At 57.3% G+C, this 12,829-nt stretch overlaps 1 protein-coding gene across 4 annotated transcripts; it reads left to right on the forward strand.

Moving 5' to 3' along the window:
• Nucleotides 1-77: 77 nt before the first annotated feature.
• On the forward strand, nucleotides 78-11,885 carry FXYD5 (FXYD domain containing ion transport regulator 5). 4 transcript variants are annotated; one of them, XM_087422239.1, is made up of 10 exons: nucleotides 85-225; nucleotides 731-835; nucleotides 924-984; nucleotides 2,764-2,844; nucleotides 3,592-3,648; nucleotides 5,004-5,111; nucleotides 7,774-7,872; nucleotides 8,879-8,908; nucleotides 8,984-9,058; nucleotides 11,577-11,885. In XM_087422239.1, the coding sequence occupies exons 3-10, from the start codon at nucleotides 924-926 to the stop codon at nucleotides 11,624-11,626; spliced, it is 561 nt and encodes a 186-aa protein (XP_087278365.1). In that variant the 5' UTR covers nucleotides 85-225; nucleotides 731-835; the 3' UTR covers nucleotides 11,627-11,885. The 4 variants fall into 4 exon arrangements, with proteins under 4 accessions (XP_087278364.1, XP_087278366.1, XP_087278365.1 ...); XM_087422238.1 differs by lacking the exon at nucleotides 731-835 and having other exon boundaries at nucleotides 78-225; XM_087422240.1 differs by lacking the exon at nucleotides 731-835 and having other exon boundaries at nucleotides 83-280.
• The last annotated feature ends 944 nt before the right edge of the window (nucleotides 11,886-12,829 follow it).

A 12,829-nucleotide genomic window follows, 5' to 3' on the forward strand; every position in this document is an offset into this window, starting at 1 on the left:
GTGGGTGGACGCCGCCGCCCCGCCTCTCCCCCCGTCCCCCCATCGCCCTCGGCGTCTGCCACTCCTGCTCCCACCCCGGCTCTGAAGCCAGGAAACCCAAGAGGAAATGACTGAGCCTGTCTTGGTCCCCGCCCGCCGCGCTCCCCTGGCCACACCCTCCGCCTGGACGCAGCCACCTCGCTGCCCTCTCTCCACGAGGCTGCGGCCCGGGACCCCGGCTCTGACGTGAGTCTCTGCTCCGTCCCCTCCCTCCGCCTCCCCTCCGCCCGGCCGGGCGCAGGTGGGTCGAGGGCGCAGCTTCTGGGTGCCCTTCGCCCCCCATTCATCCTCGCTTCTCCCCGCCCGCTCGTCGGTGCCACCCTGGGCTGCACTCTCCCTCCTGCCTCAGTCTCCCCAGCTCTCCTCCTGCCCTCTGCGACCAGTGCCTCCCAGATCTGCCCAGTATCCTGTTCTGTTGTCCCTGCAGCGAGGCCCCTCACACCGACTCACTTTTTCCTCTGCGATCAGGAGCACATTACTCACTCTTCCTCTTTCCCCTCCTTGCTGACTGCTCGCTGTCGGGACAGCCCCAGAGGGAGGGGCGAGGCCCCCGATCTACTCCTGTGCCCCAGACCCCTCCCGGCCCCTGTGTGGTCGGTCCCCGGGATAAGCGCTGAGGAGTAGGGTGGCCCTGGGTGGCTGCTGCTGGAAGCTGTTTGCTCTCATGCTTGTTTTCTCTGGGGACCTGCAGAGGGAAGAAGGTGGTGGTGGCTGGGGACCCCCACTTCAGAGATCTGCCCTCACAGCCAGCTGTCAGCCCTGGTGGGGTTCTTGAAGCCAGAGGAGCCTGCTCAGGGTAGGGATGGGGGCTGCAGGATCCCTGGGGGCTGTCTGGGCCTACCCCTCTGACTGCACGGCTGACCGCCCCTCCGCTTGCCCCGTAGATGTCGCCCTCTGGTCGCCTGTGTTTCCTCACCATCGTCAGCCTGATTCTCCCCACCAGAGGTAAGGCCCAGCCCTTGTCTCCACCTGCCCCAGAGCCTGCAGCCCCCTCCTTGAGGGTGGCTGGTGAGTCTGGATGCTCTGACCTGTATCCTCACCCCCCCTGTTGAGCTGGCACCAGAAAGTGGGGGTCCCCATGAGGGAGCCGGGCTTACACCCTCTTTGGACACTTCAGACCTGGGTGGCTGCTTCCAGCGAGTCTGGCCAGGGCCAGTCCTGCTGAGCATCCTCCGTTTCACTGCCAAGAAGAACTCACCCAATTTGATTTGGCGGGGAGATCGGTGTCGGTGTTCTACTGGGCAGCCAGGAACGCTGGGCTCCCCGCAAAGCAGCTCCCTGGCTCGCCAGGTGACACGCGATTAGGCAGAGGGGCTGAGCTGGGGCCTGTCCGAGAGCTGGAGACATCTCCGTGCCTGGGATGTGCTTCCTGAAGGCAGGACCTGTGGAGCATGGCAGGTGCCTTCTCCGTGGCAGGTGCTCTGCGGGCCAGCTCTACTCTATTATACATATTGTCACACCCATTTTACAGATAAGAAACCTGAGACTCAGCAAAGGGAAGTGCCCTGAGCCACAGGCGAGTGAGGGGAGGGGCTGGGGTAACAACCATCCCGCCTGCCCCTGGGCTCCTGCTCCGCTGAAGCTGCCCTGCTTCTGTCTGATAGAATGATGTTCACATATCCCTCCAGTCGTTCTCCAGGGCTTCAGTGAGCAGCTGCTCTGTGCCAGACCTCACTCTCTGCGCTGGGGAAACAGCAGTGAATAGAACAGGAGCCCACGTTCTAGCTGGGAGACAGACAGTAAACAATCCCCTGGTAAATTATATAGGATGCCAGGAGGTGATGAGCGAATAGAGAAAACTCGAGGCGAGCGATGAGGTTGTTTAAATAGGGTGGTCGGGGTGACGCCCGAGGAGGTGACACTTGGGCAGACACCAGAAGGAGAGGAGAGAATGAGCCGAGCAGGCGTCTGGGTCAGGGCTGTCTGGTGAGCGTGAGAACAGCAGGCCGGGTGGCTGGTGGGGGTGAAGAGGGTGGGAAGAGAGGAGGTCAGAGAGGGGACAGGGAACCCGATGGAGGAGGCACTTAGGGGCCGAGTGAGGACTTTGGCTTTTACCAGGAGCAAGGTGGAGCCAGAGGGGGCTCTGAGCCAGGGGGGCCCCGACCTGACTCGGGTTCACAGGCTCCTTCTGGCCGCGTGGACGGAGCGGACTGCAGGGGGTGGGGACGGGAGCAGGGAGACAGGGAGGAGGCTGCTGTGATGGTCCAGGAGGCAGAGGCTGGAGGCTGGAGGCTGGGCCACGGTGGGTCAGTGGCTGTATCCAACGCTGACTGCATGTTAAGCAGTGGCGGAGACCCTTCCCCCCTCCATCTCACTTCACTCTCTCTACGGCCATGGGAAGTAGATTCAACTATTATGCCCACTTTGCAGATGAGGCAGCTGAGGCTCAGAGAGGAACCTTCACTTGCTCCAGGTCACACAGCAAGGAAGTTGTTGGGAGCAGAAGTTGAGATCAGGGCCCTGGCTGACTTAAGTGTCCACAGCGTGGGCAGGGAGAGGCGGCTGGAGGAAGGGTGCCAGGGTGTTAGCATTTCTTAAAACACTTCCAGGATCATGGATTGATACTGCCAAAGCTGATCAATCAAACATCTGTCTGCTTTTCCCAGCAGACAGGACATCCTGAGTTACCCCCCAGGCTTTTGGAAGGGAGGGTAGGGGGTGGGATGTTGGTGAGAGAAGGGGGACCAGAGGCTCCTCCCTGACTTCTCATCCTTGACTTCCCAGGGCAGACATCGACGGAGGCCACATCCACTTCTGTAGCAGACCCAACTGCTGTGACTGTTCATACCTTGACTCAAACCCCAGGTGAGGAGAGAGGGCCAGGTCTGTCAAGATCCTGTCCTTGCAAATAACAACAGCAACAAAAATCTCAACCTTGGGCCAAAAGGAATTTTTGGATTTGTGTAACTGAAAAGCCCAGGGATAGATCTTCAGGCATGGCTTGATCTAGGTGCTCAAACGAGGCTATCAGAAACCTGTCTCCATCTCTTGGATCTGTTTTCTCAGCGTTGGCTTCATTCTCAGGTAGATTCTCCTCTTATGGGGCCAAGATGGCCCCTAGAGACCTGGGGCTTCCATCCTACCTGCTAAGAATCCAGAGGAAAGAGAATTTTCCCTTCCCCAATCCAGCAAATTTCCCAGAACTGAGTGTCATTGACCTGGCTCGGTCACATGCCCGCCCGTGAGCTAATCATTGTGGCCACAGGCGCAAAAAGCTGACTGGCCAGACCTGGGTCTCATGTTCAACCCCCAACAGGGCTGGTGCCAGGCCCACTGGTGAAAGTGGAACAAATTTCGGGGAAAGGTGGTTCCCCAAAGGGAGCCTCTTACCAGAGGCGGGAGGATGCTGAGCAGGGGGTGGACGTCTGTGGGAGGGGAGGGCCTGAGGCGGGGAAGATGCTGGCATCACATTTGGGCAGTCAGCGAAATGGCTGGATTAATGACATCATTTCCATGACACCAAAATTGAGTTGCTGTGGAAAACCCTCTGCTTCTCCATCCACGGACCTTCCCACATCTTCCCTCTCTTCTCTCCCCGTTTCCGGACTCCAGACACAGTCCACCCGGACCTGCAGCCCACGCCTCAGACCTCAGCCCTGCCGGCTGCTGGTGAGTGGGGCAGGGGTGGGGGGTGGGGAGGTGGGCCTGGGACAGACACTGCTCCTTCCCTTCCTCTGACGCTCTACGTCCTTGCTCACCCATTCCAGCCCCACGGGTTCACTTTGTGGGGGGACAGCCAGCCAACTCCATTCACTTCTTTAAAAAGAAACCTTTTGACGTCGTGAAAAAATAACATGCATATAGGAAAGATGTACATACATGTGCATCTTAACAAATTACTCTAAATTGAACCCTGTGTAACCACCACCCAGGTCAAGGAATAGAGCTTTGCAGACTCTCCGGAAACTCCCCGCGTGCCAACCCTGTTCGTTTCTTCCTTTAATCTCTTTATCCTTTTCCTTTTTTGAATTTTCAAATTATTATTGAACTTTTTCTGGAGTATAACGTACTTCAAAAAATGCCCCCCAATTTTTCCATTAATATTTAATGATACAGTGGTACGTAAACACATTCTCCTTGGAAATAATAAGAATATCATAGAAGAGACGTAATCCTTTTGTCCATTGCCCGCCCTTGCTCTCTCTCCCGTCTCTGAGAGGCCCCACTGTTAGCCCTGCATCGCAGCAGTCCCCCAGTGACCCTGTGTCATGTGTGTGTTTCCTGGAGAAGATGTACTGCTTGGGAGGTGTGTTTGTGTGAGCTCAGGGATATTATATGATAGTTCTTCTGCAACTTGCTTTTCTCCCCCCTGCAATAATAGTCTGGAAGCTCTTCCCACATTCCTGTGTAGACACCGATCTTGCTCTTTTTCACTGCTGCATGGTATTCCACAGTGTGCCTGTGCACAGATGATGATGAGCATCTTGGTCGCTTCCAGTTTTCTCTGCTACACACAGCACCACAATGAGCAACCCTGTTCCCTCCTCTTTGAGCAAACCCTAGAAGCACTTATTCTAAATAAGTTCTAAATATCTTACCCGTGTTCACTCACTCAGTCCTCGCCCAGACCCTTGGAGGTAGAAACGACCATTATCGCCGCTTTACAGATGAGGACGTGGAGGCTCAGAGTAACTGGCTCAGAGCGTCACAGCAAGTCGGTGACACAGCTGGGATTGGGGTCCAGGAATCTGGCTCTGGGGCCCTGCTCGTGCCCACATACACTGAGGCAAAGGGCACCAACACTGAAATTTGTTGTAGAAGCCACTTGGGAAGTGGCCACTCCGATCTGCCCTCCACCAGCCGTGTGTGACAGAGGCCCCCGTCCCAGCCCAGCCACGCTTGGTGCATGAACGTCTCTGATTTTCGCCAGCCTGAAGGCGGAGAGGGCCCCTGGCTGTCCTATGGATCCGCTGTCCCTGACTCACTCGTTTCTCGCTCGCCCCGCCTTGCTCTTCTTACCCCAGTAGAAACAACCCCGAACAAGTCGGAGAAGGAGACCCAGACGCAGCGACTGACGGGAACAGAGGCACTTCTGACAACGGATCCGGGGACGGACAGGAGCCGCACGGAAGGTAGAGCCCGGGACTGGAACGGCACCACACAAGTTTTGTTTAATTCTCTATCTGGGTCAGCGTTTCCCCAGTGCGTTTCTCAGAGAGCCCACTCGGGGAATTGTTAATACATTTTCAGAAACATTTTTTTGGTTTGCAGTCAAAGGTACTTGGGAAACTCTGAGTTAAAGTTAAACTCGTTTCTTTCTGGTGGGACTTTGCGGAGTCTTAATAAAGCTTATTTGCAGCAGGCGTCCCCAAGAGGAGCATCTAGTTTGCAGCATTTCCCAAGCCTGACTCAGGACCCTCTTTTGTTCAGGTTCTTTCATGGGTCTGGTGCTGGGAAGTGTGGCTGTGGGTGTTTCCTTTGTGTGCGTCTTATGTTAGAGCAGGAGCTTTCCAGTTGCAAAATACAGACAACCCAGCTAGAAGAAAGATTTATTGGCTGTATACAATCTATAAAGTCCAGAGATAGCCAGTTTCAGGCACAGCTGGATCAAGGAGCTCGAGCACTGTCATCATGACTGAGTGCCCCCTGTCTCAGCTCTGCTGTCTTCGTTCTCAGGGGCTTTTCCCATCTTGGTGACAAAGATGCTCCCATAGTTCTAAGTTTAGGTCACAACTCGGCAGCTAGAGAACATCTCTTTCTCATTATCTCCAGCTCAAGGCCTAGAATTGTCTCTCATTGGCCTAGTTGGGGTCACATGCCCATGTCTGACCAATGGGAGCCTGGGAGATGGACTGCTGGGATTGGTCAGGCCTGAGTCTTGTGCCCCACCCTGGGCTGGAGAGTGGGGTCAGCCCTGTCTGAACCTCTAAGACCCAGAGCCAGGGGAGAGGTGGTTCCCCCAGGACACGTGAGTTAACGTTACCAGAGGCGTGGGGAAGGGGTGGGGCCTGGATGAAGGCAGCAGGTGGCCTCTAGTTGTGTGTGATGACCTGTATTTGAGGGGCAGCCCCCACTGGAAAGTACTGTGGTTTGGGCCACTCCCAGGCTGAGGTGCGTGCACAGCTGTGCAGCCTGGGCACTGCACAAGAGCACCACCTCTAGGGCCGCACCATTCTCCTGGTGGATTTGTAGAATTCCAGCGATGGCGGTAAAACATCGCATTCTGACAGTGTGTGTTAAAACCACTTTACGACAGGTGGAAATAAAGTGTCTTGGGAAAGGAGCTTTTCTGTTTTGCACACAATTGTGCTCTGAGGGGCAGGGGTTCGCGGCTGTGTCCCCACTTCCCAGTTGAGAGAACACCCCCACGCCCCCCCGATCACTCACTCCGAGCCCTTGCTGCCCTGAGTCACTCTGTGCTAGTCCGCGTTCCTGGTCACACCTGACAGACGTTCAACAGGGCCGAGGGCTCAGGGAGCCAGTGGGAAGGGCAGTGCGGAGCCTCGGGGTGGCCCGGAGCCTGAGCACGGAGCCCCAGAGCCTCTCTCCTTGCCTCGTCTTTGCTTCTCTTGTGCCAGAGCTTGTCTTCTGCCTGGTGAGGAAGTGGCCCCGTCATCTGCCAGCTCTGAGCTGCACCCCATTTCCACTCAGAATCCCTGCTCGGGGGGCCGGCCCGGTGGTGTAGTGGTCAAGTTCGTGCGCTCCGCTTTGGCAGCCCAGGGTTCTCAGGTTCGGATCCTGGGCACAGGCTGATGCACCGCTTGTCAAGTCATGCTGTGGCGGCATCCCATATACAAAGTAGAGGAAGATGGGCACAGATGTTAGCTCAGGGCCAGTCTTCCTCAGCAAAAAGAGGATTGGCGACAGATGTTAGCTCAGGGCTGATCTTCCTCACCAAAAAAAAAAAAAAAAAAAAAAAAATCCCTGCTTAGAATTAGAAAGGTCCCAGGGAAGGGCGACAGTGGGTCAGATGCTCCCCCTTGTGGCTGGGTTACAAGAGGAGAAGGGAACTGAGGCCCAGAGAGGTTACTGGGCTGGCCCTAGGCCACACAGCCCAAAGAGGCAGAGCCGGAATGTGAGCCCAGGCTCTCTGGCGCCGGGCGGCCTGAGCCCACCCCCCGCTGGGGCTGTCCTCTACATTCTCTGTGGCCTCCCAGCCTTTGTCCCTGCTGTTGATCTTGTTTGTACCTTCCTCGGGGCCAGGTTTCCTCGTAATTCTTGGCTCTCAGTTCATATTTAGGGGGCAAGGCGCTGAGACTGGCTTGGGGGGCTCGGGGTCCGTGGGGCGGCTCCTCTGCCTGCTGGCTTCGCACTGGGGCATCAGTCAGGGGCGACCACTGCACTGGGACCTTCTCAGTGCCAGAGGGCAGGGCTTTTCTTGGGGCACTGATTTTCTTAAAGACAGGAACACTCTGGCATCTTTGGCCTGGGAGCAGAGGCGATACTCAAAATGCTTTGTAACAAGCATCTCCAGGCTTCGTAACAGGGCCAGGTCCCAGAGGCCTCCTGCCCAGCTGTGACAGATGTTACCCGTTACTTCCTGGATGATGGGGGGTCCAGGAGGCCCTAGGAGAGGGGCCACGGGCTCCTCGGGGATGGGGCAGCTGGTCTTAACCAGGGGGTGCAGGCTTATCTCAGTATTTCCATGCCCGCCGTTGCTTGCTGCCTCTGGGGTGGCAGTGGGGGCACACTTGTGCCCTGAGTGTGTAGGTAAGGGAGAGGGGGTTCTCTCCGATCCAGAAGTTCAGAGGTGTCCCCTATTTCCTTCCACGGCTCTCTCCTGCCCTCCACCAGCTTCCAGCCGCTCCACCAATCCCACTGAAAGCACCACAACCTCCAAGAGGCGATCTCCACGCAAAGATGTGAAGACGGACCCCGCCCCCAGGCCGGCTGGTCAGTAACCCCTCCCCGGACTGCAGACAGGCTCTCTCCCGCCGCTGTATTTCTGGCTCCTGGAATACTGCCCGCACAGAGTTATCCTCCATAAACGTGACTTCAAGGCTGGCGGCGGGTGGGCCCTGCGTAGACACGCCATAAATGCCTGGATAATGAAGGCTGCGTGCAGCACCCCTCAAACTCGGTGGTTTAAAATGACAACCATTTACTTAGCTTCCCAGTCTACAATTTGGGCTTTTCGTCTGGGCTCAGCTGGGTGCTTCTCTGGGTCTCCACTGGGCTGACTCGGGCATCTGAGATCACCCGGGGGTCCGCAGGGGGCTTCTAGGGGCACCTGGATCCTTCCCTTGGGGTCTGATTTTCCGCTTCCTGCCCAGCCAACCCCAGTGGACAGATGGGAATCATATGCCCACGGGTCACACAGAGCATTCATTCATTCATCCAAAAAGTATTCATTGAGCACCTACTGTGTGCCAGGCAGTGTTCTAGGTGCCAGGGACACAGCAGCGAGCAAGACAGACCAACATCTCCTCTCACGGAGCAGACATTCTAGTACGGGGAGAGAGACGATAAATAAGAGTCGTAATCACTATATATCAGGTGGTTTTAAGTTGCCGTCGAGAAAAACGAAGCAGGGTTAGAGTGAGAGAATGAATGAGGAGTGTTTTCTGTAAAGGGCTAGGGGGCGTCACTAAGAAGGAGTAGGGGGGGCTGTGTCCAGGCTGAGGGAGCAGCCAGTGCAAAGGCCCTGAGGTGAGAAGGGGTCTGGCACAGTCACCAGCAGGGCAGCCGGTGGGGCTGGAGCACACGAGTAAGGGGGACAGTGGGGAGGTGACGTTGAGAGGTGACGGGAGCCACACTGTGGGCCACGTGAAGACTTTGGGTTTGTTCTAAGTGTCCCAAGGCTGAGACCCAAGTGTCCCCTCTCCTGACTCTGCTGTTCACTGACTCACTCTGCAAACCTGTGCTGAACGCCGCCTTGCTCCCTGTCTGCCCCCTCCAGGTTCCAGCGAGGACGACCCCTTCTCCTATGGTGAGTTACCCCTGGGGGAGGTGGGGGGAGGCGGGGCGCAGGCCTCGCTCACCATGCTCTCTGGTATCTCTGCAGACGAGGACACTCTCCGGAAACGGGGGCTGCTGGTCGCGGCCGTGCTGTTCATCACGGGCATCGTCATCCTCACCAGTGAGAATGGGGGCGGGCAGGCGGGGGAGACGGGGACTGGGGGAGGAGGCCCCTGCTGGCTCTGCCTGACGGGGGCGCTCTTCAAGGCTCTGGGCAAGGTTGTTCTAAAGGAGGCGTACCCGTCGGCAGCACAGCCCTACAGACCGGCCCAGAATTCAGCGGCTTAAATGACAGCCACTTAGCTCTCAATTCTGTGATCTGGGAATGCAGGCTGGGCTCAGCCGGGGCCTCTGCTGGCTGCGGCTGGATTTCCTCATGCACTGAGGTCAGCGCAGCTCAGCGGGAGCTCTTTGTGTGGGCACTTGGTTCTCGGCCTCGTGGTCTTATCCTCCAGAGGCTAGCCCGGGCTTCTTCACCTGGTGGGGGCAGGGTATGGCGATGGTGTGGCCCCCCAGGACTAGCAGCAGTGACAGGCTGTGATCAGCCCAGCCCGAAGGGTGAAGGGAGGTATCAGCTGAGCCAGGGCCTGCTGAGAGATGGAACCGTGGGAGGGAAGAGGTTTCCAGCCACCGCCTCATAGAAGCCCACCAGGAGGGCGCGGGGTGGGGGGAGACACCTACACCTCCCTCTCCTCCTGCCCGCCCCTGCTGCAGGGCCTCCCGCCAGAGCTCAAGGAGAGGGCGGCCGGGGGTGCCGCCTCTCAGGTCAGCCTCCCACAGCCCAGCGTCTCGCGCAGGGAAAAGAGCAGAGGGAGAATACCAAGCAGACAAACTAATTTTTTAAAAAGTTTTTTAAATGCTGCAGATTAAATAAAACAGGAGGGCCACCAGTTTGCAAGCTCTCCGTTAAACTGTATAACCTACGCCAAGTTTCATTACCTCTCTCGTCCGACTTTCCCATCAGGAAAATGGGCACAGCCATATCTTTTTTGCCTTAAGGTGGGAGGCAGAACGCCAATACAGTCATGCGCCGTGTATCGACGTTTCAGTCGACGACAGGCCACATATACCATGGTGGTCCCGTCAGATTAGAACCATAGAGCCTAGGTGTGCAGTAGGCTGTACCACCTAGGTTTGTGTGAGTCACTCTGTGATGTTCACACAGTGACGAAATCGCCTCACGACACATTTCTCAGAAGGTAACCCTGTCGTTAAGCGGCACAGGACTGTACTATTAAAAAGAGATGGGTAGCTCGTGTCTGACCCACCCTGAATCCGGGGGCTCAAGCAATGTCGCCTCAGTGGTTCAACGTGTGTTTGTTGATCCTGACTCTGTGCCCGGCCCTACTCTCTCCCTGTGGGAAAATTGAGGCTCAGAGAGTTGAGGAGTTTGCCCAAGGTCACACAGCACATAAGAATCCAGGAAGGACTGGCCCTGGGTCTGTGTAAGGGCAGAGCCCGAACGTTAGCTCTAGGGCCATAAATGGTTCCCGTGACAAACATCTGTGGGCACCTGCTCCGTGCTCGACCCGGGCTGTGGTGCTGGGGGCACGGCCCTGGTCCCCACCCTCGGGGAGCTCACGTGGTGCGGGCTGACGAGCATTTACCTAAATGCCTCACTGAGCAGAGTGGGTGCCCAGAGAGATGATTACCGTGAGGAGAATAAAGCGGATGGCAAGACTGAGGATGGAGAGAGTCTCCCTCTAGAGAGGGACAATCAGAACTGGTTCCTGACAGTGAGAAAGGTGATCAGAAAACTGGGGACAGGGCGCCCCAGGTTCGAACCCCGGAGGCGAGAATGATCTGAGCATGTTGCAGTAAACGGGGGAAGAGGCCAGGTGGCTGGGCAGTGTGAGCCGGGAGGGGAGTGGAAGGATGCAAGGCCAGAGGGCCGGGGGCGGGGGAGGCAAAGTGGCAGCCGGGAGATGTAGGGTGCTGTTGTCTGAAGTCCCCTTTGTCTTCTAAGAACCTCCCTCCTTCACTTTGGTCCTGCCCCGTGGCCTCTCTGCTGTCCCTTAAGCCCACCTGTCTGGCTCCTACCTCAGGGCCTTTGCACTGGCTCTTCCCTCTGCCTGGAACTCCTTTCCTCCAGATGGCCACATGGCTCCCCCTTCACCTTCAGGTCTTTGCTCAGATGTCACCTCCTCAGTGAGGCCCCTCTGGTCATTGCCATGAGGATGCCCCCAGCTCCCGGACCTCCCTGCCTCCTTCCTGGCTTTATTTTTCTCTATAGTGTGCATCACCGTCTGACTTATCGCCATCCGTACTTGGCTTAGTTATTTTTTTCATCGTCAGTCTTCCCCGCCAGAAAGCCGGCTCTCCTAGGGCTGGGATTTTATTCCTTCTCATTCCTGGCTATATCCCCAGGGCCCAGATCAGGGCCTGGCCCACAGCAGGCGCATAATAAGGATTTGCTGAACGGATGAATGACCACGAGCTAGGATGAGCTCTCACAGGGCTCCTCTGTGTGGGGGTTCCTCCCTTGGGGCCCTCGCTCTGGCTCTTCTCTGTCGCCGCTCATCTCTTGCTCAGAGTTGCCCTGAGGGGCAGGGTTGACGGGCTGGTCCTCTGGCACCCAGAGCGCACACAGTCATCCATACTGTTCCAACTCGTGACCGAAACCTTTCCTTCGCCCACAGGTGGCAAGTGCAGGCAGTTGCCCCGATTATGCCGGAATTACGACAGGTGAGTCCATCGGAAGTGGGGCCGACGACCCGATGGGCACCGAGACTGAGCCCCACCGGCCCCCTCCTCCCTGCAGAGCCGACTGAGTAGTCAGTAAAGCCCGGCCCGAGAGGGAAGATGTGGATGGAGCCAGAGCCGGGGCCCACGGCCCAGGCCCCCTCTCCTCCCCACCCTGCCTGCCCTGAAGTCGGCTGGCACCCCGGGCAGCGCCCCCCGAGTTGTCCATTCTGTTCAGACAACGAATAAAGCACTGTGGTCCTGCCCCTCGTCTCGGGTCATTCGTGAGTGGGGAGAGGAAGAAGGTGCAGGGGCTGGGACGGTCCCTGGAGGAGTAAAGCAAGGGGTCCAGACTCCAAGCCAGGGCGGGGGGACAGTGAACAAAGCCAGTGTGTGTGAGGTGGGAGGATGGGGGGGCAGCTGGGGGGGACTGTGGCCACTGAGGGGCTCAGCGCTGGATTCTGCGCATGGCTGTCTGAGACCTCCGGCCCGGTCCCTGCACGGAGCCTGGTGTCAAGGCCAGCTCACCCGTGACATTGGTCATAGCCTTGGTAACTGGGAGCACAAATGGAGGTCCCGGGCCCATGGTGGACCCCTCTGCTTCACACTCGGGCCCCTCCAGCACTGCGAGGGGCCTCACACACATGAGTGTGGACACCCCAGCCTGCTCATCCAAGCTCCATCCACAGCCCCAACCCACAAATGCCCGTCTCTAGGCTACTCTTTGTTTCGGGATGTGCCCACCAGGAAGGCCACGCCGGCCCTGGAGTGGCTCAGAGCAGTTGGGGCGGGCACTACCAGGGTCCCGGGGTCCCAGAGCATGGTCGAGAAGGGGTACAGGCTCCGGTGGGCACTTCCTGAAGGTCCTTGGGCTCTGCAGCCCGTGGGGAGGAGCTCCCCCAGGTTGGGCAGGAGCAGGCCTCCGAAGCGCAGGGCCTGGGGCCAGGGCCACCACCCAGGTCTGAGAGTCGTCCTCTGAAGGAAAGAGACAAGGCCTGTTCACAGGTGTTTGCATAACGATATTTCACAAACTTCGGGTCACAGCCTCTTCATGGTTACGAAATCAGTTTAGTGGGCCATGAGCAGCACAAAAACAGAAAAACAAGTAATAAAAGAGAAAAGAAAATATGAGAGTATATCACAAGTAATATGACTCTCTATATATCCTCCTCTCAATTTTTGCCACATTTTCATCCCACTTTTAGTCACT

The sequence above is a fragment of the Ceratotherium simum genome, chromosome 33, assembly GCF_057802395.1.
Source record: "Ceratotherium simum simum isolate JZ-2026a chromosome 33, ASM5780239v1, whole genome shotgun sequence".
Classification (NCBI taxonomy): domain Eukaryota; kingdom Metazoa; phylum Chordata; class Mammalia; order Perissodactyla; family Rhinocerotidae; genus Ceratotherium; species Ceratotherium simum.

Coding starts and splice junctions, on each gene's coding strand:
- FXYD5 (XM_087422238.1), top strand. CDS start 924: ATGTCGCCCTCTGGTCGCCTGTGTTTCCTCACCATCGTCAGCCTGATT. Junction 3,649..5,003: donor CTCAGCCCTGCCGGCTGCTG/GTGAGTGGGGCA, acceptor TTCTTACCCCAG/TAGAAACAACCCCGAACAAG. Junction 7,873..8,878: donor CCCCGCCCCCAGGCCGGCTG/GTCAGTAACCCC, acceptor TGCCCCCTCCAG/GTTCCAGCGAGGACGACCCC.